Source organism: Athene noctua, chromosome 31 (assembly GCF_965140245.1).
Source record: "Athene noctua chromosome 31, bAthNoc1.hap1.1, whole genome shotgun sequence".
NCBI lineage: Eukaryota > Metazoa > Chordata > Aves > Strigiformes > Strigidae > Athene > Athene noctua.
In genome coordinates this window covers 766,682-789,215 of record NC_134067.1, presented here as the reverse complement: position 1 = coordinate 789,215, position 22,534 = coordinate 766,682, and the positions used below count along the sequence as shown (strand labels likewise).

General features: G+C 46.4%; 1 protein-coding gene across 2 annotated transcripts in view; it reads left to right on the top strand.

Moving 5' to 3' along the window:
- The window catches only part of BRD4 (bromodomain containing 4), an 84,015-nt gene that overhangs the window by 20,144 nt on the left and 41,337 nt on the right, over positions 1-22,534 (top strand). For both annotated transcript variants that reach the window (XM_074929975.1, XM_074929974.1), the window contains exons 2-5: positions 2,595-2,688; positions 13,742-13,858; positions 16,734-17,052; positions 20,414-20,551. In XM_074929975.1, the coding sequence (XP_074786076.1) occupies positions 13,839-13,858; positions 16,734-17,052; positions 20,414-20,551 (477 nt within the window). In that variant the 5' untranslated portion in view covers positions 2,595-2,688; positions 13,742-13,838. The remainder of the gene's footprint in view (positions 1-2,594; positions 2,689-13,741; positions 13,859-16,733; positions 17,053-20,413; positions 20,552-22,534) is intronic.

Sequence of the window (22,534 nt, the reverse complement as noted above, 5' to 3'; positions counted from 1 at the left end):
CACCCCCCTCACAGGGAAGAATTTCTTCCTGATATCAGATCTAAACTCCCCTCTTTCAGTTAAAACCATCACCCCTCATCCTATCCCTACACCCCTGACCAGGAGTCCCCCCCCCTTCCCTGCAGCCCCTCTCAGCCCTGGGGGGCCGCTCTAAGGTCTCCCCACAGCCTTCTCTCCTCCAGCTGACCCCCCAGCTCTCTCAGCCTGTCCTCACAGGGGGGCTCCAGCCCCCCCAGCATCTCCGTGGCCTCCTCTGGCCCCGCTCGAGCAGGTCCGTGTCCTTCTGCTGTTGGTGCCCCCAGAGCTGGACCCAGCCCTGCAGGGGGGTCTCACAGAGCGGAGCAGAGGGGAGAATCCCCCCCTCGCCCTGCTGCCCACCCTGCTCTGGGTGCAGCCCAGCACACGGGGCCTTCCTGGGCTGTGGGTGCACGTTGCTGGCTCACAGGCAGTTTTCCACCCACCAACACCCCCAAGTCCTTCTCCTTGGGGCTGCTCTCCAGCCCCTCCTCGCCCAGCCTGGATTTGTGCTTGGGATTGCCCCAACCCATGGGCAGGACCTTGACCGTGGCCAGGTAGGTGACATCAGTTGCTATTATAATCACTAATAAAAAGCCAAAAGTGGCCAAAACAGACCACAAGTTGTATCAGAAAATGCAGGTGGGCAGAAGCTCACAACCCTGCTGGGTGATTGAAGCTTTTGGTGGATTTTCCTGCCTTCAGGGAGCTGCTGGATCATCTCCAAGAAGAAATAGTGCTGGGAGTATTTAATGAGCTTGGGTACAGGGTTTGGTCTGTGTTTGATCCTCTGAGTAGCCCGGGTGCAAGGTTTGGTCTGTGTTTGATCCTCTGAGTAGCCCGGGTGCAAGGTTTGGTCTGTGTTTGATCCTCTGAGTAGCCCGGGTGCAAGGTTTGGTCTGTGTTTGATCCTCTGAGTAGCCCGGGTGCAAGGTTTGGTCTGTGTTTGATCCTCTGAGTAGCTTGGGTGCAAGGTTTGGTCTGTGTTTGATCCTCTGAGTAGCTTGGGTGCAAGGTTTGGTCTGTGTTTGATCCTCTGAGTAGCTTGGGTGCAAGGTTTGGTCTGTGTTTGATCCTCTGAGTAGCTTGGGTGCAAGGTTTGGTCTGTGTTTGATCCTCTGAGTAGCTTGGGTGCAAGGTTTTAGCCCATGTTCTGTCTTCCTGAGTAGCCAGAGTACAAAGTTTAGTCTGTGTTTTATCCTCTTGAGTAGTCCAAGTGCAGAGTTTGGTCTGTGTTTTATCCTCTTGAGTAGCCCAAGTTCAGAGTTTGGTCCGTGTTTTATCCCCCAAGTAGCCTGGGTGCAAGGTTTGGTCTGTGTTTTATCCTCTGAGTAGCTTGAGTGCAGTTTGGTCTGTGTTTTATCCTCTGAGCTGCTTTGGTGTCCACCTTCCTCCAGGATGGGCTTTGTTAGGAAGCCAAACTGTCAGCAAACACCGAGTAAAGTGTATGACACTCATAAGATCAGCTTAACCTCTGGAAAACCAGCACTAAAATGTCAATTAAAACCTGGCAGTAATTGCTGTGGTGTGACAAAGCCCTGAGCAACCTGTTTGAATGTCTGAAGTCAGTCCTGCTGTGAGCAGGAGACCTCCAGACATCCCTTTCAACCTTCTGTATTTCTCACCTGAGGGCAGGTGAGTCTGAGCTAAATTTTCCACGCCTGCTTGCTAGAGCTAAGCTTAAAGTTAGTCAGAGCTGTTAACCTGGTCCTTTGGCCTCTTGTGCTGAATTCTCTTTGCTGAGGGAACAAACATCACATCTCCTGTATCCCTTTAGGGTCTCTCCTACCCCTGAAAATTAAAAAAAATTTTTTTTAATAGTTTAATTTATTTATTGGTTCTAAGACGAGCTGGTCCTGAGGTGTGGTGGTGGTATTTCACGAGCACAAGCGATGTTAAAAAGTCATTGGTTGTGGTTACGAGCATCTTCCTAGAGAGCATTTTTTGTGGTAAAAGCTTAAATCTTGTGTTTGGTGATATTTTATTTTTTTTTTTTTTTTCAGTAGTTTCTGTGAAAAGCCAGAACGTGAGCGATTTCTCTTCTCGTGCTGGGGCTGTGCATGGGTTTGAGACCTCTTGTAAGATGTTAAACCAGGCTTTGAGATGCCTAAAGCTGGACAGCAGACCCAGGCGTTGAGTTAAACTCAGGTCTTGGAACTGGCTTAACCAAGTCCTGGAAAGAACTTTCTGGGTTAGAAAGAGCGGGTTTGGGGTTCGGGTTTTTTTGGTTTGGGGAAAGGTTCCCATGAGGGAGCGGAGCTGTGCTTGTTGAAGCTCTCAAGAAGTCGTCTGTTGGGTTGGTGAGCTCAAATTAAATAATTTTTCTCAGTATATTTAAATTTCTAGGTGAGCACGCTGTGGTCTGGACCATTGTTTTGGATCCCTTCACTCATCCACATCTGCCTTACGATGTTTTTCATCCTCGTAGCTTCCTGGTTTTCCGACTCAAACATATCATTTCCTACAAATAAAATTAAGAATTTGGAGTTTAAAAAAAAAGGCAAAGGGTGAAAGTTAGAGATGTTTTTTTTTTTTTTTGGCTGTAATTCTGATTTAACGGGCGTTTCTTTTCCTTACAGATCTTTCTTTCAATAGTAGCTTCGAAAATGAAGGTCAGAGGGTTCAGCTGGTGAAGAAGAACCGAACACCTCAAAGGGTCAACTCTGATTTCAGGTAATTATCCTGAATTTTACTCCTGTGCGAAGTGCATGATTTATGGGGGGTGGCTTATTTCCAGCATTTTGGGGCAGTAATGTCTTGGGGGGGGGGGTGGATTTAGGAGGTGATATAAAGCCGGGCTGCAGGAATTAATTCCAGCTGGGGATGAGCTGTGCTCGTTGTCTTCTTGAGTGCTTTGGATTGAGTAAATCCTGTACGAGCTGCAGCGAACGTGTCCCTGGATTTGCTGGATTTACCACTAGGAGTTTGCCAGTGTGAATGGGTAGAGACCAGCTTAAACAAACCTTCACCTTCATTAAGGCTGGATCAAACTTAATTGTCCTGATAATTCATTAGATGCAGAATTTAAATCCACTTTACCAAAGGAGTTGATTCCAGCAGGAAAAAAAAAAAGGAGGCAAAAACGGCGGAGAGCTGAGGCGAGAGCACAGAGTCAGGGAGAGGCCTGGCAAGTGTGAAATAATTCAGAGTTTTCTGTATCTTGGTGTATTTCTCTGGCTTTTCAGAATATCAGTATCTCCCATTCCCCTTGGCCAACACTTTGAGCAAGGCCAGGTGGTCTCCTCTGGGCTGTCACCAAGTTGGAATTTGGCCACTTTCAGCTCAGTTTGGGTGGTTTTGGGACCCTTTCTCAGCCACCCATCAGAGCTGCCTTCTCTCAGGGGTTTATATTCCATCCAGCTCAGGAAAACAGGACACAACTGCGACAATTTTTGGTGTCTCTACCCAAAACTCGCTTTTCTAAGTGTTGTTTTTTTTCTGTTAGTTTGCTCTAAAAGGCTTGGCAGTAAACGGGGAAAATCACCCCAAATCCACAATCTTTTTTTTTGTGGTTTCATTTAGTACTTTATAAGTATTTGGTTGGCTTTGTGACATCTGAATATTTTGGGAAGATGGAGATTTATTATCTCCAATAATTTATTATCTCTACTACTAATAATAATCTCCAAGGTGTGTATGGTTACGGACATAGCCTAGACACGATGAGAAATTGGATTTTTTAAAGTCTCAGGTGGGAAGGGCTGTATTTTAAATATCCAGCCACTCTAGGAATGTGTCTTGACCTTGAGGATTTTTTTGTTAGTGGACAGCAAGAAGCAAAAAGGGGGGGAGGGGGAACGCAAAACTTCATTTTTCCAGGAAAAAAGCAGTTCTTGCAAGCGTTAGGCTGGTGCAGAGAGTGGGCGTCAAATCTTTTCTGTCCTCAGACTTCAAGGGTGGAAATAGCCTCACGCTCGGGTTGTACCTGTAGATCCTTAAATCTGGCGCTGTAGTTGGAAACTGATAGTAGAATGGGTTAAAAAAATGTAATTTTTCTGACTTAGACTAGATAAACTTCTCTTCAGCAACTCTGAGTTGTGTGGTCACCTACCCCCAGGCTCTGCCATCTTCTCCATCCACCTTGGTGCACCAGGTGCTCTGGGGACTGAGTTTGGGATAACAAGGTTGGGTGCTGCTGTCTTGAAATGGATAACTGGGGGGAGGCTCAGACTTGGTAAATTAACTACGGATAACCAGCAGCCAACTAGTTTAGACTTTACGCACGGGGCAGCTACGCTGAGATGTGCCAGTGTGTGAATCCGTGTCCCCAGGCACCGTCCGTCAGCCGTGACGGGAGCTGGTGGCACTTTGGGATGTGCTGGCAGGGGAGGACACGGTGCCAAGCTTGGGTGGTGTCATGGGGGGGCTCTAAATTCACCCCTCTAGATCTGGGGCTGTTGGACAGCAGCCCTGTCACTCGGTGATGTTGGGGATGTCCTCGTTGGTCCCTTTAGGGTTCTGGGGGTTGACCTTGGCTGGACACTCTGAATTTCTCCACCTCTCCCTCTTCTCCTCGTGCTCTTCTGCTCCAGCGTGGGGGCTCACCCACAGGAGACAGGCCTCCACAAACTGTTCTACTGTATGTTCCCCCCGAGGTCACAGCTTCCTTTGGGGCACATCCACCTGCTCCGACACAGGGTCCTCCACAGGCTGCAGGGGGGGATGTCTGCTCCCCCATGGGCCTCCATGGGCTTGCAGAGGGGACAGCCTGCTCCACTGTGACCACCACGGGCTGCAGGGTGACGTCTGCTGCCTGGTGGACCTCCATGGGCTTGCAGAGGGGACAACCTGCTCCCCCATGGACCTCGACAGGCTTGCAGCGGGCATGATCTAGTTCCCCGTGGACCTCCACGGAGCGCAGAGTGGGTGTTTTCTACCCTGTGGACCTCCATGAGGTGCAGGAGGCACAACCTGCTCCCCTGTGGACCTCTGTGGGGTTGTACAGGAGACAGTCTGCTGCCACACGGACCTCCATGGGCTTGCAGAGGGGACAACCTGCTCCCCCATGGACTTTGACAGGCTGCAGGGGGCACAGTCTAGTCCCCTGTGGACCTCCACAGGCTGGAGAGTGGATGTCTGCTCCCCCGTGGACCCCCATGGGCTTGCAGGGGGCACAGCCTGCTCCCCCTGGGCCTCTGACGTGGTGCCAGGCTTGCAGGAGGGTGGGTCAGCGATGGGCTTGGACAGTGTCGTGGGGGGGGAACTTAAATTCCCCCTTTTAGATCTTGGACAGAGGCCCCATCCCTTGGTGGTGCTGGGGATATCCCTACTGATCCCACGGGATGGGCGCAGTTTAGGGTTAAGGCAGTGGCTCTTCATCCCTTAAGTCTAGCTTAACGTTTGATAGCAAATAGTTCTGGTATAAATCACCCTTTAAAGTGTGGGTTTTTTTCTTTCTGGGATCATTCATTTTTCAGCAGAAAAGGAGCTGGCCCAGCGTTATCTTGGAAGCTGCACGTGGGTGCAAAGAGGATTTATTTGAGTTGTAAACTTAAAACATACAACTGTTCTGAGCCAGGGGAGAAAAGCCGATAAAATATTCACCGAGAACTTTGTGTCGCTCCAAAACTGCCTTAAAACTGGGAGCCTGAACCAAACATGAGCTGCTTTTAAGTTTCAAATAATTTATGTGCCAGTTTATACACCCATTGTCCATAAACATCTGCAGTAAAATAATGTGTAAAACCCTAATTTCTACCCAAAACCACCTCTGGGTGTCTCCTGCTGCTTCATCTGTCCAACCTAACTTTCTAATCAATAGTTCTGTAATAATATTGGAGGATGGTAATCAATAAAAGTTGTTTGCTCTTTGAAATACAGCAAAATCTTTACAGCGTGAATGGTTGTTGCGACGGGTTCTTACTCACTGTGAAGCTGTGATGCACAACCACGTGTTCTGTGTCTTTTTTAAGGTTTTATCAACTTGAAACTGCTCAAATTCCACTTTAACGTTGCGTTTTTTTCCTTTAAGCCATGGAAAAACGAGCCTAAAAATAGCCTCTCCCCACAAAAAAATAGTGGGGACAATGGAATAAACTGAACAGAAGATGTTTTTCTTGCTATCTGAGCTGTGGGGATGTCCCCAAAAGCAGAGGGAATCCCTGTGGTTTAGGGCAGAAAAATAAATAAAACTCTTCTGGCGTGGAAACCTGATGTGTTTAGGGTGGGGGGGGGGGACTGAAGTGCTGGTAGAATCCGACCCCCACACATCCTGTGGGGTGACAAAAAGGCACCAGTGGAGCTAAAACCAGCCTGGAAACACTGGGGTAACGTCCACAGGGGTAGAGGGGGGTAAAAAAAAAAAAAAAAAGCCATGGATGGGGGGGGGGGGCGTAAAAAAAAAAAAAAAAGCCATCCCAGGTAGGTGCAGAGGTCAGCGTCCGCAGCAGTGGGGATTAGGGCTGCTGATGGCAGCGGGAGGCCTGGCCCTGCTCCAGACAAAGCTGTCTGGCTGGTGGTGGGACTGTCCCCGTGCCCCGCCTGCCCGAATTGGTCGGGTGGAAACACAAAAATCCCCTTTGCACTCCCTTCCCCCACCCCGATTGTGGCCTGAGAACGGAGACGGGCAACTGTCCGTAGAGCCGAGGGGCCACCGAGCTGCCGACGGATCCCAGATAGCCACCACAGGCTGCCAGGGGTCCCATTTTGTCAGGAAACGGTTAAAAAATGAAGCAGAAATCAAAATGCAAAGAGCTCAGAGGTGGGAAGCGAGGTGGCGGGGTAAGGGTTGCAAATTGTCTTTCTTTGGATGTAAATAAATTCACTTAGAGCAGAAAGAAACGGCGATAAAAAACCAGAAATGGTGACGCTGCGCAGTCACGCGGCTGCTCCGAGGGAGTTTCTGTGAGAGCCTGGTGAGAACGCGGCCACGCTACGGAGGAGTTGGAGCCTTTGACCTTGGATTTCCTGGGGTGAAACGTCCCATTTCTTGCAGAAATTGCTGTAAATGGCGATAGCTCGAGGTCTGCGGGGAGGCTGCGTCCCCTACGCCTCATGGTAGGCGCCCAACCTACAGATCTCAGGGGATATTTCAGAGATAATTTACTTTTTAAATACTCGGCATCCTATTTTGGAATTTTTGTGCTGTTTCATAAAATAATTTTGAGTAGAAAAAGCTCTGAAATTACCAGAGGAAGGAGAGCTGCAGCGGTTTGGCCAGGAGAGCAAAGTGGCAGGAGGAAAACAAAAAGAGTTTAAGGCAAGACTGAAATATATGTGTTTATTAATCAGTATTTTAAAAAACACCTATTTCTACACCTTAATATATAAAAGAAGAGGTCAAGGTGGGGTTTTTCTCTCTACTTTTATACACCAATGTCTTCACCGCTTTGGGCATCTCTTATTTTTGGAGGAATTGCACTAAAACTGTGAGCGTCTGAGGGTAGAATACTTCTAAATCTGGTCTGTGCTGCTGGAGACGCCAGTCCTGGGGCTTCCCTCGGTCCACTGCAGCACCCACCCTGTTCTCATGTCACCGAAGATGTTTCCAAGGGGCCGGGGCTTGTGCTGCGGGTACCTGGCAGCACAAAAGGATTTTTTTTCACCCTCATGTCTGGGAATTTAGAGACGAAATGTCTTGGATAAATCAACCAGAATTCACTCGATGGGCTGTAGGATGGAGACGGGTCCGGGCTGCTTGAAAATCCACGGTGCTGTAGAAATGCTTCTCAATGCCTATTTTTTTTTTTTTTTTTGAAAGAAAAACTTCAGTGCTGCGGGATAATCCCACTAGCTAAACCCTGAACTATTCAATGAACGTGGCATAAATTTACAGTTTTGATGCAAAAGTTGGATTTTTTTATTCTTGGTGTCCCACTGCATCCTGTGTCAAGGTCTCCAGCTCAGTCCAGAATGAATCCACCTGCACTCCAACACCCCAAAGCTTTATTTTTCCCCCAAATAATTGCAGCCACAGGAGCAAACCTCTGCTAGAAGTGATCCTTGGGCTTGGGGAATGAGGTCAAGCTCTGCACCTTCCTCGTTTGGTTTTTCCAATCCAGTCCTGAATACTCCTAATGATGATGGATGAAAACAAGTTTCCTGTTCTGCCTCTTAATTAATAAAAGATATTTTGGATGGTGCGGTTCTTGCCCGCGCAGGTAACTTCTGCTGACTGCTGCTTTGTGTGTTCTGCAGCAAAACTGAGCCTGGACTTGGAAAATACTGAGAGAAAATAATTTTTGAGACCTGGATTAGGGGAGCAGCCGTCGCCTCAGTGTTTGTGCCCGGCGTTAGTGCCCTTTTACCCTTAGAATGATGCTGCCAGGCTTTAAAATCTCTTTCCAGGAGGAATTAGAGGATCCCAACTACCTCTTTTTGTCTTCTCTTTTAATAAAAACATAACCACCTTTTACAAAAATAAGAATAAAACACCTTGTACTTTTATTTTACCCCCTATAGGAAGTAGGGGGTTGATTTTTTTTTTTTTTTGACGTAGAACAGTGGCTCAGGAAAAAATCTCATTTTGTGTTTTCCTCCTTGGAAAATTTCCTAATTCTGCAGAGCCTTCATTTATTTTCTTACCTTGATTTCCCTTCTCCATCTGTAAGATACTTTGCAGCTATTCAAGGGTTTGACTTTTTCCTTTATCCTCTTAAAAATTGTTTTCCAGTACCAACACACCACCAGCACCTTATTTTCCAACTAATTTATTCCCCCTGCTTGTGTGTAAATACATCAGTATCAAAAATCTTTTCCTGATTTGGGTCTTTCCAACTTGCCCTTTGTTAAATCACCGTGGGTGCCCATGTGGAATTGGTTAATTCTTCATTCTGGATGATCCTGGAGGACTCTGGTCCCTGTTTCCACGCATTAACGGGGATAATTAACATCTCTTTAAAGCAAAATAGGGACTCAGGGAGGGAGAAAGAGGCACGTGCCAGTCCTAATCCATCTCCAGGAGTGTTTTATGAGGTTTCTTTACAGTGTGTGCACAGGTCTTTGTTGCTGTCAGCCTGGGACGGACGGACAGACAGACAGACAGCCCCTTGGCTTTGTCTCTCTCGCTCCGGGAGGTTCCCAGAAAGCAGAGGAGGGTGCGCTGCCCTCTCGCTGGTTTATCCCCTGGGATTTTTGAGCAGCTTCGTGGCAGGTCGCTGGTGGCAGGCGGGAGGTGAAGCTGCTCTTCCCGGGATGCTCGAGATGCGACACCTTTATCCTTTGTGCCGCCCTTGAGTTTTGGGGACGGGGAGAATTGGTTTTGTCCACCCTGCCTGAATTCGGGGGAGGAATTTGCCCCTCGAGTGGGTTTTCTGGCTCAGGTTGGGGCTTCAACATGCGGCGCCTTAAACTGAGGATGGTGGGAGCTGTGTGAAGGACAACAGGAGAGAGAAACTCCTGAGCTGGGATTAAAATTGTTTTAAACCAATACCAAGCAGGTCTTGAGGAGCAAATGCTCCTTTTTAATCCTCTCCCACATTGGCTGTGCTATACAAACAAAAATAGCGCTTAATAACACGGGAGCTGGAAGCAGAACCGCTTCTTGGGCCTTTTCAGATGAAAAACTTTCAACAGCAAGGTTGAGTTGTTGGAAAATTACCCCCGCAGGGAGCAGCATGTGCTGGGCCAGACACCGGGAACACTCCGGGTGGAGTTTTAACAACATCAGTTTGAACGTCCACATCTTAGGTTGGGATGAAACCGCTGCGTTTTCCCAGCAGCGTTCAGCAGAGACATCACCTAAACCGGCCTAAACCACCGTTATTATGGCGTAAAAATAAAAATTGGGAGGTTGGGAAGTGTCTGGTGGCCGTTAATGTCACCTCTCCCTTCCCTTTTGTCCGTTTAAGGCCCCGGATGGTCGCTGCACGCGTTGATCCCCGTCTCCTGGCTCAGCAGGGGCAGAATTAAAGGGAGTGCTGGCCACCACAAATTTGTTATTCTTTTCAGCTGCTGGATTTTCCAGCCTAGCCGCCTTTTCCAGGCTATTTGTAGATAATGTATCCTGGGGTGAGATCCCTCTCCGTGCAGTTTAACCATGAATTTCAGTTTCAGGTTTCATAGCCCTGCGCTTCTCCTGCGACACCGTCCCTGGCTTGGATCCTGGGGCTTGGGTTTGCCTTTACCAACCCAATTCCAGCTCACCCCTCCTCCTCCTGCACACCCACGACTTTATTTTTTGCTTTAAAACCCAGCTTTTGCGTGCTGCAAAGGTTTGAAAAGTTGATTTTAGGCTGTGGGTGGAGTGAGTCGGCGCTTCGGGGCGAGTACCACAGGGAGGGACTGAAAAACCAAGAGATTTCCAGGAGGGAGAATGTTCAGCCCCAAACCAGTTTGGTTCATACTTACCAGTCGCTTCCCTGATGTACAACCCTCTTGGAGCAGATTATCTCACTCCAGAGCACGAAGAAATGCAGATCACTTCATTTTTAGGACTTTTCTTGCACGCGATGCTCTTTCTGCAAAATTTTTAGAAGCCAGTTTTGCTTCTCGCCCACCGAATCGCGCTGGTTTTGGCGTCCACACACGCGCCTCGTTCACGCGGAGAGTGGAGATGATCTGGTTCTCCGAGCAGAAACAGGATTGAGGATTAAATTGAGTTGATAATCCACTCTGCCCCAGCTTCGTGCTGCGGTCCAGTGGGACCAAACCGGCTTCGTTCTGCTGCTTGGGCATCCTAAAGCCTCGTGTCTCTTCTAAAAGTGATTTGAGTTAGTTCTGTTTTGTTGAAATCAGAGGAAAGTCGCTGGGGATGGATCCAGCTGTAACCTGTCTGTGCCATACAAACAGTTGGGTTTGAAATCCTTAGCTAAACATCACCAAAATCACTAATTCAGAATCAAATCAAAAACTTTTTCTGCTTCAGCAGCGCCAGACGCCATCCAGCATCATCTCAAAAGTTTAAAAAAAACCCTACAAAATCACTTTATTACTTGATAACGTTCATTTCCCTTTTTTTTTTTTTTTTTTAAAGATTAATTTCTTCTAAGTAATCTTTTTATTTAGGCTGAGGCAAGACAGAAGGAGCATTTAGGGTGATTTCTTGCAAATGCAGCCGCTGTTGTGTTCAGATCTCATGATTTTTCTCAGTCGCTGCTTTAAGGTGGGTGGTGGAGTCTCACCTTCAGGTTTCCCCGTTCGATGGGTCCAGCCCCCATCAAGTGAATCCTCGATGGAGTTTCTTTTCCATCAGCCTTGCTCACACGGATCTGCCTCTTATTTCAAACACGTGCCTGTTTAAGCCAGCCTGAAAGAATCCTTCGGCCCAAATAAAAAGCATTTTCTTGCATATGCCACCCCCTTCACGTCGTTAGATCTTTTTTATTCCCCTCCCAGAATGGTTTTTTGGAGGCTGGTGCTGGGACAGCCCCGCTGTGTGTTCCCAGTTATTAATTTCTCCCACTTTTCAACTCAGAAATATTCCTGCTTTCGTTTTTAGGTGAGCGTTGGCCCCTGCTGCCATCCCAAACCAAACATGCCTGCAGTCCCTCCTTCCATCTTCAGGCTTTGCCCGTGTCCCTGCTCTCGTGCTTTGTTTTTCCTTCTGCAGAGCGAGGGGCATCTCCGCTTTCTGCTTCCCTCGTGCCTGACAAAGCTGTTGGCTTTATCCTCCTGTTCTCCTTCTGCCCACCGTGAGCAGTCCCACCTGGGGCTGACCTCCTCCTCCAGACCCGTGGCCACGTTCCCTTTTTCATACACTGAATTTTCCTGACTGTTTTTTGCCCCCAGTACCCGCTGCGCTCCCCTCCATCCCCATCTCCCCCAGCTCAGCTTTAGGGTAGAAGAAGGAGAAGTCTTCCTGCAGGTTTTGCTCTCCTCCTCCTGGCCTGGCAGTTCCCTCTGCCGGCTCCCACGCCTCACTGCAGCCCTTTCCCTTCCTGCCTCTTCCCCAGGAAAAAAGAAAAAAGAAAAAAAAATAACCAAAAACCCAACAGGATTTTTTTTTTTGGCAGGCAGCATTAAAATCACGTGGATCCGGCCAAACGCCGGGAGCGTGATCCCGGTGAATTTGAACCTCTCCATGCTAGATACCCTCCCAGCGAGGTCTGTCCTCCCCCATCTCATTTATACCTTTGCCTAACGAAGCCTGTAAACGTTAATCACAGTAATCAAGTAAGCATTTTTCTTGATTTTTTTTTTTTCCCCCACGTTGCCATGAATAATTCAGCTGGACGAGAAGGCAGAGCTGGGCCACATCAGTCTGGCTCTTCCCAGTGCAGTTAACGAAGGGGATCTGGTCCCCAGATCTTGAGATGGTGCAGCATGTGGGGTTTTTTAATGTACAGATTAATTATTTTCTTCTTATTAATTATTTTCTTAATCTGTAGATAAAGGTGACGCTGCGTTCGGGTCTTCTTAAACCTAAGAAATTAAGAAAAAATCTGAACGTAGCGCTATCTCTAACACAATTGATAATACAGGTTAGATTTTTTTTTATTTATAGAATTTAATTTCTAATTTATAACAGAGATTAGATGAAGGAAGCCTGAAGGTAACACCATTTTAATCTATAGATGAAGTAAATTTGAACGTAGCACTGTCTATAACACAGTTTAGATTTCTAGCCTAATCTAACGCAGATTAGATTTCTAATCTATAATACCAATTTTAAAAAACCCAAAAGCAGCATTTTATAGATGAAGAAAGCCCTAAAGTAACATCTGTCTATGATATAGAATAAAATTATAATTACACTTTGCAGTAAAATGTAGGTTTACGCTTTCCATCACGCATCTCTTCATTTTTTTGCTGCTGATTTTTACCCACAGAGCAGACACAGGTCTGTCAAACTCAATTTCTTTGACTCCCCACCAGTTGTCTTCCATGTCAGAGAAGTTTCTTCGTACCAATAATTGTATTTTTTTTTCCCTGGGAACACCCCGAGCGTGCACACAGCAGTGATATCTGCATTTCTGGTGAGAAATGGGGCTGGGGAGGAGTTGAGGTGATGCTCTTTGGGGTGAGATCACGTTTGCCACGAGCTGAAATCAGGCTGTGGACCCTTGACCCATCGAGACAGGCTGAAAAGCTTTTAAAATTGAATTTTTCTGATTTTTTGGTGGGGTTTTTTTTTGATATTTTGTCACACAGGTGGCGTGATAATGTACGAGAGGAGATGTAACCTAACTGCCAGGGCAGGGACGAGAGTCTAAGTGTCCTTTTATTGGGAGAGGAGAAAAAAGGTGTAAATTGGTGTATTTCCAGCAAATCCCTTAAAAAAGAGTCGCTTGAGTTTGAAAATACAAGAGGAGACTGGTTGGATCCCTCCAAGGGAGCAGGGAGACAGTGAAAAAGAGACGTGATAAATTAAATAAGTGGTAAATAAGATACCTGAAGAGGGTAAATCTGATAGAAATGCTTAACTGCTTGGATGGGTGGTTAGAGCCTTCGCTCTTAAGTGGAAGAGGAAGAAATTAAACCGATGATGAAATCTTTTCCCTTTTAAAAAAAAACACCAAAATAGACTCTTTGACTTCCTCTTCCTGCTGGTTCTGGGAGATCTATTGTACTAAGAGGGAGCAGAAGGAAATCAGGCGGTCGCAGTCCTTGAAATGCTGAATTTCAGGCAGGACTTTGCCTTAAAAGTGCAAAAATACTTGGGAAAAACTTTAATACCGGTGCCAGTTCCTCGTTTTTCCGTAGGTGGCTGGTGTTTGTGGGTGTCTGTAGGCTCCTTTGCTTTGCTGGATTGTTGCTGTACTTTAAAAAATGTTGAGTTCTCAAGGCAGCCTTCGTTTCTGGTGCCTCGGGTGGATGCCGCAGATTAATTCTTTATTTGTTTCATCAGATACGGTATCTAAAGGCATTTGTGCCTGAAGCCACGGAAGATAGATGGACAAGCCAAGCAACTTCTGACTCTGCATCATTTTCTGGGGCAAAATTTAATGGCAATGTATCCTACAAGGTAATGTAGCCCCTTGCAGTGAGTAAAGAGGATTCCTTTTGCTTGGCTGCCACTTGATAAAACCGTTTTTATCACTCAGAGCCTTCCTTTCGCACCCGACCTAGAGGAATCAGCACCACCCCCAAGCAAAATTCCTTGAATTTTTGCAAGAGAGGGAAATCCAGATTGCCTCCAGTGATGTGGTTTGAGTCAGATCTCCCCTGCAGAGCTAAAATGGGGATGAAAAGCAGGAGCCCAGTGAAAGCTGGGACTGGAGAGGTTTCACAGGGATAAAATCTCCCTGGGGAGCGAAGGGAGTCCGCTGCAGCCATCTCACTGATCTCACCGCACAAGCAATGCTTCAGCTCGCTTGGAAACCTAAAACCCATCATCTAAAGACCAAAATCTGATGTCGCCCTCATGTATTAGTTGGTCAGTGTCAGTTTTAGGCCAGCAAAAACAACAGACCGCAGACTTTAAGCAGGGGTTTAAGACTGGCTGAGGTTTTATGGGGACTCAGAAGCAGTTGAGAAAGCAGTTGAGAGACGTGGCAGGTTAAATCGCAGAGACACTTCACCTCTCTGGCTCTTCATCCTTTGCTGCAGGATGGCCAGAGACATGAGGCTGCTCTGCTGCCTCAGAATAAAACCCCAAACCCGTAGCCAGATGCTTGTCGTGAGCACATACAGACCAATAAATATTTTTATACCCACTCAGGGCCAGGTGTACATGCAGACGTTTGCTCTGCCAAGGCACCCAGTGGGGTTTTTTTCCAGGTCACGCAGGGCTGGCAAGTCCTAAACCAAATCAGTTCTGCCCCCCAGGTGAGAAAGCACTTGATAACCCCACGAGTGGAGGGATGGGAGATCTTTTCTTCCTCAGTTTCCCCTGGGTGTCACTTGAAACTGGTGAATCACAAGGCTCTTAGTTCATCTCACCCAATATATCACGGTTTTCTCTAATTAATAGCTGCATGTCTTAAGCTTTAACGTGTGCTGCATGTGCTCAGCGTTAGGGTGGACGAAGGACACGCAGCACACGGGGGGAATCCACACGAGGAAGGTCCCACATGCCCAGTGAGGCTGTGGGCTCGCTGCATGGAGGGGGGGGAAGCCACGGGTCTGTGGCAGCTGGTCCTGGCTCGGTGGGGACCCCCTCACGCAGCTGCAGCTTCAAGCCAACGGACGGGCTGCGTGTGGTCTGGGGAGAGCTCTGAAATACATCTGTAGGCTCATCAGAAAGGCTTTTTTTTCCCTAATTTCTGGTCTTCAGAATGATATTTAAATGAGCTACGTAAAGATTGTCTAGCTAAACAATCTACCTAAATTACCTGCTACAAGATTATCTACCAAAATCATCTACTTTAAGATTATCTACCTAAATGATCTACCTAAAAATTACCTACCTAAAGATTGTCTACATAGGTTATCTACTGAAGTTTATCTACCTAAATTATCTACTTAAATTAACTGCCTGAAGTTATTATCTACCTAGACTATCTACCTAGAATAACTATGTCAAGATTATCTATCTAGATGATCTACCCAAAGATTATCTACCTAAATTTTCTACCTAGATTGCCTAATTTAACTCCCTGAAGTCATTACTTACCTAAAGATTATGTACCCAAATTACCTACTTTTAAGATTATCTACCTAAAGACTATCTAAAATTATTATCTACCTTGATTATCTACCTAAATTAACTACCTAAAGATCATCTAAATTAACTACCTAAAGATTATCTACCTAAATTAACTACCTAAAGATCATCTACCTAAATGAACTACTTAAAGATCATCTACCTAAATTAACTACCTAAAGATTATCTACCTAGATTATCTAGATGATCTACCTAAAGATTATCTACTTAAATTAACTACTTTTAAGTAGTTTTAAGATTATCTACCTAAAGACTACCTAAAATTATCTGCCTTGATTATCTACCTAAATTAACTACCTAAATATTATCTACTTAAATTAACTACCTAAAGATTATCTACCTAAATTAATTACTTTTAAGATTGTCTGCCTAAATTATCTACATAAAGTTATTATCTACCTAGATTATCTACCTAAATTAACTACTTGAAGATTATCTGCCTAAATTATCTACCTAAAGTTATTATCTACCTAAATTAACCACGTAAAGATTATGTGCCTAGATTATCTATATGATTATCTATATGATCTACCTGAATTTTCTACCCAGATTACCTACTTAAAGTTATTCTCTACCAAAATCCTCTACTGAAAGCTGACAGTGAATTAAACGTGGGTCTGTCCACTGCATAGTTCAGCAGAAACATCCCACAGAAGCTCAACGTTCACCTAAAAGAGAGACTTTGGCATTAAATTGGGGTGAGCTGACCCGTGGTGGTGGGGTGGGGAGTACCGAGAGGCTGAAAGGAGGTAAATGAGACACCCTGTGCTCCTTTAGTTGAAGCCAAGAGTTGGCCAGCACCAACTTAGCGTCTCTTTTTGGTGTTGGCAAACTCAAGCCTGGAGCTGAAGCTGGTACGTGCTGAGTTTTGCTTGTTAGAGCCTCGTTTAGAGGCCACGGAGGCTTTTCAGGGAAACCACTGGAGTCCTCCTTGACCAGGTTAGGCAAGAACAGGGATAAAAAACTGATGCTTGCTAAGGGGCAGAGAGGCAAGGCTGGTGCCTGGCATGGAAACCACAGCAGGTGCCCTCGGAATGTCCTTTCTTACTTCAGAATGCAGAACGCTGGTGCCATCCGTCATGGCAACGCTGTTGCTAGGCGAGCAGGGCTGCAAGGTCTAGTTGCCTGAGCTAGTCTAGCAGAGGTCCAGTTCATTTTTAAGCTGCTTTATTTTAGTTTTGAAGCCAAAGCCTGGGATTGAAGTGACCTCGTCTCCCTTCTCCTTGTTGTGCAGGGTGTCTGGTGAGGAATGCAATGGGATCAATAGCATGTCGACAGAGAGTGGCCCTGGAACGAGACTGAGAAATTTGCCAGTAATGGGGGATGGACTAGAAACCACCCAAATGTCTACGACACAGTCACAGGCTCAACCCCAACAAGGCAGTGCTGTAGGCGTGAATCCCCCTCCACCGGAGACCTCCAACCCCAACAAACCCAAGCGACAGACCAACCAGCTGCAGTATCTGCTCAAGGTGGTGCTGAAGACGCTATGGAAGCACCAGTTTGCGTGGCCTTTCCAGCAGCCTGTGGACGCCGTCAAGCTCAACCTCCCTGTAAGTAAAGGTGGAGAGACCAGGCGATGGGTTTTGGTGAAGGGGGGTCTCACACCTTCTCCTGAAATGACCAAATCCAACTTTAATGGGTGAACTCGATGCTCTGACAGTTGGACTCAGTGATCTGACGGTTGGACTTGATCTGATCAACAGCTGGACTCAGTAGTGGTTGAACTTGATGATTTTAAGGGTCTTTTCCAAGCCAAATGATTCTGTGATCTTTTAGAAAATACACAAGGAGGAATCTCCAGTGGCTCAGCTACTGCTTTGCCTTTTATCACCCTCCTCTTTCCGCTGAATTAAACAGGAATAATATTTCAGGAGTCAGGGAGGGTGAGTGTGCTGTCCTCTGTCCCCCAGACAAGCACCAGAGATTATGAAGTACCAAAAATTATCAAGCACCAGAAATAGTAAGCACCAAAAATGATTAAGCACCCAAAACACTAAGCACCAAAAATGATTAAGCACCAAAAATGCTAAGCACCAAAAATGCTAAGCACCAAAAATACTAAGCACCAAAAATGCTAAGCACCTAAAATTAAGCTCCAGAAATGCTAAGCACCAAAAATTAAGCTCCAAAAATAGTAAGCACCAAAAATTATTAAGCTCCAAAAATACTAAGCACCAAAAATGCTAAGCACCAAAAATTATTAAGCTCCAAAAATACTAAGCACTAAAAATGCTAAGCACCAAAAATTATTAAGCTCCAAAAATACTAAGCACCAAAAATGCTAAGCACCAAAAATTATTAAGCACCAAAAATACTAAGCACCAAAAATTAAACTCCAAAAATGCTAAGCACCAAAAATGATTAAGCACCAAAAATTATTAAGCACCAAAAATTATTAAGCACCAAAAATACTAAGCACCAAAAACTAAGCACCAGCAGTTACATGCCAAAAATGTTTAAGCACCAGAAATTACTAAGTACCAGAATTTAATAAGCTCTAAAAATTATGAAGCATCAAAAATGAAGCACCAGAATTTAGGTGCCATAAATTAAGCACCAAAATTGAAGCACGAGTACTTACTAAGCACCAGAAATTACCAAGCACCAGAAATTACTAAGCACCAGAAGTTAATCACCAAAAATCATTAAACACCAAAAATTAAGCACTGAAAATGAAGCGCCAGAAATTATTAAACACCAAACGTTGAGCACCAGAAATTATTAAGCACCAAAAGTTAAGCACCAAAACTTAAAGCACGAAAAGTTATTAACCACCAGAAATTACTAAGCACCAGAAGTTGTTAAGCACCAAAAGTTAAGCACCAAAACTTACTACATGAAAAGTTACCAACCACCAGAAATTAAGCCCCAGAAGTTGTTAAGCACCAAAAGTTAAAACACCAAAACTTCCTAAGCTCCAGAAACTATGAAGCACCAAAAATACTTTAAGCAACAGATTAATAATTTAATTTTAAAATATTAATATATTTTAAGCCACAGATGATTTCTGCCTCCTCAGCCGGGTCTTTTTTGGAGCTGAAAACACTCAGAGCCTTTCATGGAGCCCCTGAGGACTCAGCCAAGGGGCCTCTCATCCCTCTCAAATATCCCACAGCCCTGGGATGGCAACTTGGTCCAGTTTAAAAATTCCTGTCCTTGCCAGGGTCTCAGAAATACGGGGTTTGGTGCGGATCTGTCCCATTCCCAGACTTGTTCAGCCTCACCTACTTCTCTTACTACCCTCAGCACTCTTGGGTCCCAAAGAGTTGGAATCTTTTCTCAGTCTCCTCCAGCAACAATCCACAACACGTGAGGCAACACAACACATAAGGGGTGCCGGTTTGAAGTTAATTTGTGCTAAATCGAGGGAGTGGAGGTTGCAGAGGGGTGGGAGGGTTGATCTGGAGGGATCTGCCCAGGCTGAACCTATGGGCCAAGGTTGAACCAGGCCCAGTGCCGGGACCTGCCCTGGGGAAGCTGCTGGGTGGAGAAGGTCCTGGGGGTGTTGGTCAGGAGCCAGCGCCCAGGTGGCCAAGAAGGCCAACAGCACCCTGGCTTGTGTCAGGGATAGAGTGGCCAGCAGGACCAGGGAAGGGACTGTCGGTGCTGGTGAGGCTGCACCTCGAATTCTGTGCTCAGGTTTGGGCCTTTTGCTCCAGGAAAGACATTGAGGTGCTGGAGCGTGGCCGGGGATGGGTGAAGGGTCTGGAGGCCAAGGAGAAGGGTCTAGAGAACACTGAAGCCGCTGGGGGAACTGGGGTGGTTTAGTCTGGAGAAAAGGTCTCAGGGGAGACCCTCTCACTCACTACAGCCTCCTGAAAGGAGGGTGAGGTGAGGTGGGGGTTGAGCTTTTCTCCCAAGTGACAGGAGGAGAGGAATCAGCCCTGAGTTGCACCAGGGGAGGTTTTGGTTGGAGAGTAGGAAAAAATTCTTCACCCAAAGTGTTGTCAAGCACTGGGATGGGGTTGAGTCACCATTTAAACGTGGTGCTTGGGGATGTGGTTGAGGCCTGAGCTCGGCAGCGCTGGGTTAGCAGTTGGACTTAAATGATCTCCAAGATCTTTTCCAACCTCAGTGATTCTACGACCCTAAATGAGCGCAGAAACCTCCTCCTGCCCCTTGCCTCCTCCCTGCCTCAGCCTGGCTGCCATCACCAGGAGAATTTAGAATAAAAGCTGACAAAAACCGTGGCATCATTTCCAGATCATTGATGATAGTAACTCAGCAACATCTTTGCTGCTGCACGTCTGGTTTGGACCCTTCCAGCTCCCACCAGAAGAGTTTTGTTCCCTCCCTCCCTTGAGAGGGATGTTTCTGCTTAACACCCACTTCTCTTGTCTGTTTTACCTTTAAGATCTAATAGCTCTAAATTTACAATTATTACCCAAGCATTAATTTATTTAATTCCTTCACAGCAGGGCCGAGCTCCCTGTTGCAGGTGGAGAGTGCTGGTTCTATAGCAGTGGTGTTTCCAGACCATTTTTTTTTTCCCTCAACATTACACCTAAAAATAGAAACACCTTTTGTATTAATCCGGATACATTTAAGGGGTGTAATAAATCTGATTTCCCTGTTCTCATGTCGCTGCATTAAGCACGTGACCTCCTGCAAAGGATCATTCATTTTCCAGAATGTTTTTAGGAATTGCTGTCCCCAGAATTGGGACAGTTTGGTGCCCCTGAGGGTAAATTACTCCTCTACCGAAGGTTTGTCCTTCTGTTTAATTAAAAATCCCAACTGAGGGGCTGATGGGGCTGAAGTCTGGCAGCCAAATATCTGCTGGGCTTGGAAGTTCTCCCCCAGGTGGGTCCAGGGCTGAGGTGGAGGAATCCCAGTCCTTAAACTTGGCAGATGTTTTAGTTCCCACACTGACCTCTCCTTTTTTTTTTTTTTTTTTTTTTTCCTTTGCAGGATTATTATAAGATAATTAAAACTCCGATGGATATGGGAACAATAAAGAAACGCTTGGAGAATAACTACTACTGGAACGCTCAAGAATGTATCCAGGATTTTAACACGATGTTTACAAACTGCTACATCTACAATAAGGTACGAAAAGTTCATGAATCTTCATTTTTCCAAGGGAAATCTTCCATGTCCTTGTTGGACCAGCATGGAAATGCAGGCGTTGGGATGTTCTAACTGTCCTTAAAAGGAACCACCACCGAGATCAGCTTCTTTAGGCGAACAAACAGGATTAAACCAATGGGAGCTCCGGCACGTCTGTCTGCTGCGAGAAGCAGACAGGGCTGGCTTAGCAGCCTTCCCTCCCAGAAGAGTTATTAACAGATACCTTCAGTCTAGACATTGTTCCTTCTTTATTTTTATTCTTAAATGGATTTTTTTAAGATTTTCTGAGGGTCTGACTTGAGCAGAGCCACAAATTTGATAACATCAAATACTTGAGAAGCAGATCTGTGCTTTGTCTTTGCTCTGGCTTTGTTAAGAAGCTGACTCAGGCTGGTTTGAAACTCAGAAATCTGGTAGAGGAAAAAAAAAAAAAAAAAACAAAAAAAAAAACCAGGGATATACAGAGCAGCACGTAGAGTTTGTCATGCCTGACCTTGACCTCATAGTATATTCCCCTCCAGACAGCGAGGAACATCCCAGCAACCATTTTATAAACAGTTGTACAACCTCCTGGCCTGCAGGAAGGGATATCTGGAGGGATGAGGAGCATCCCCAGGCATTCCCACAAATGGTGGTGGTGGGACAGTGGCCAGTGGTGGCCAAACCCCAGGGGTAGTGGCCAATTTCTGGGGGTGGAAGTGGAGCTTGGAGAGTCAGAGGAGGTTCTTGGGGCGATACCAGGCTGGACTGAGCACAAGACACTCGCTCGTTGGCAAAAGGACCACAAACACAAAGGAAGGGTTTACTGCTGTCCTTAAAGCCATCGATACGTGGTTGGACCCTCCAGCCTTGTCCTTGTCCACCCTTTCCACCACTTGCCCGAGTGTTTCTCTTCCCATTTGGTTTCTGCCCTCCTCGTTTTCATGGGTCTTTTCTCTCCATCCCCATTCCTTCACTTCCGTGTGCTTTGACCTTTTTTCCCCCCTCCTCCTCTCACAAATATTGCTCAAGACCTTTCTAGTTTATTCTAAATAAATAGTCATTCACAATTTTGGTCCTTCAAAACCATCTCCTTGGCTCTTGTCCTTTCTGGTTTGAGCCAATGTGACACAACATGAGCGAGGACAGACCCTTAAAGGCTCCAAATCACCCATCTGCCCCTTCAAAGTCTCCCACCATGGTGTTTTCCTCCCCCCGCCAGCTTTCTGCCTGATCTTACCCTGGTCTCCTCCAAGCTGGAAGGCAAAAAAGCATCTAAGAAACATCCTCATGGACCTCCCAGAGCCTGCAAACCATCAGCCAGGCAGATTTGGAGGTCTGGCTGGGGCCAGCGTGGTTGGACCCGTCCTTGCCCCGATGCTGGAGCCGCCTTCTCTCAGCGTCGCCATGTCGTGACAGCACTGGCTGTCAGCTTAGTGTCTTCACATCAGTCCATCCTCTCATGTGCCTGCCTGCCCATGACTATCCACAAAACAACTTCGAACCTTCCTATCTCTTGGTCTCTTCTCACCTACAGTGCTGCAGGGGGCCCTGGGCAGAAGGTCTCATCCTTTCTGTTTGCTTTGACCTTTGCAAATCCAGGCTTCTCCTCATGTCTGTAAGAGCCACTCTGGGCTGTCCTCTCCCTGTCAAGGGTCCCAACATTCAGCTTCCTCCTTAAAATGCCTTTTTCAGGCAGGGAATTTCCTTGTGAGCCCGTGCTGAGCTCTTCTTCCCCTCTACCCTGATGCTCTACACAGAGACCCACCAAGTCGTGGGGATCTTTTGTGGTGGAAACAACCAGCTGGTGTTAATCCAGCTCTTCCTTTTTCCACTTTTCACAGAATCCCAGAATCATTCAGGTTGGAAAAGCCCCTCGGGATTACTGAGTCCAACCCTCAGCCTGACTCTAAAAAGTTCTCCCCTACCCCACATCCCCCACAGCTCATCCCAACGGCCCTGAAACCCCCCCAGGGATGGGGA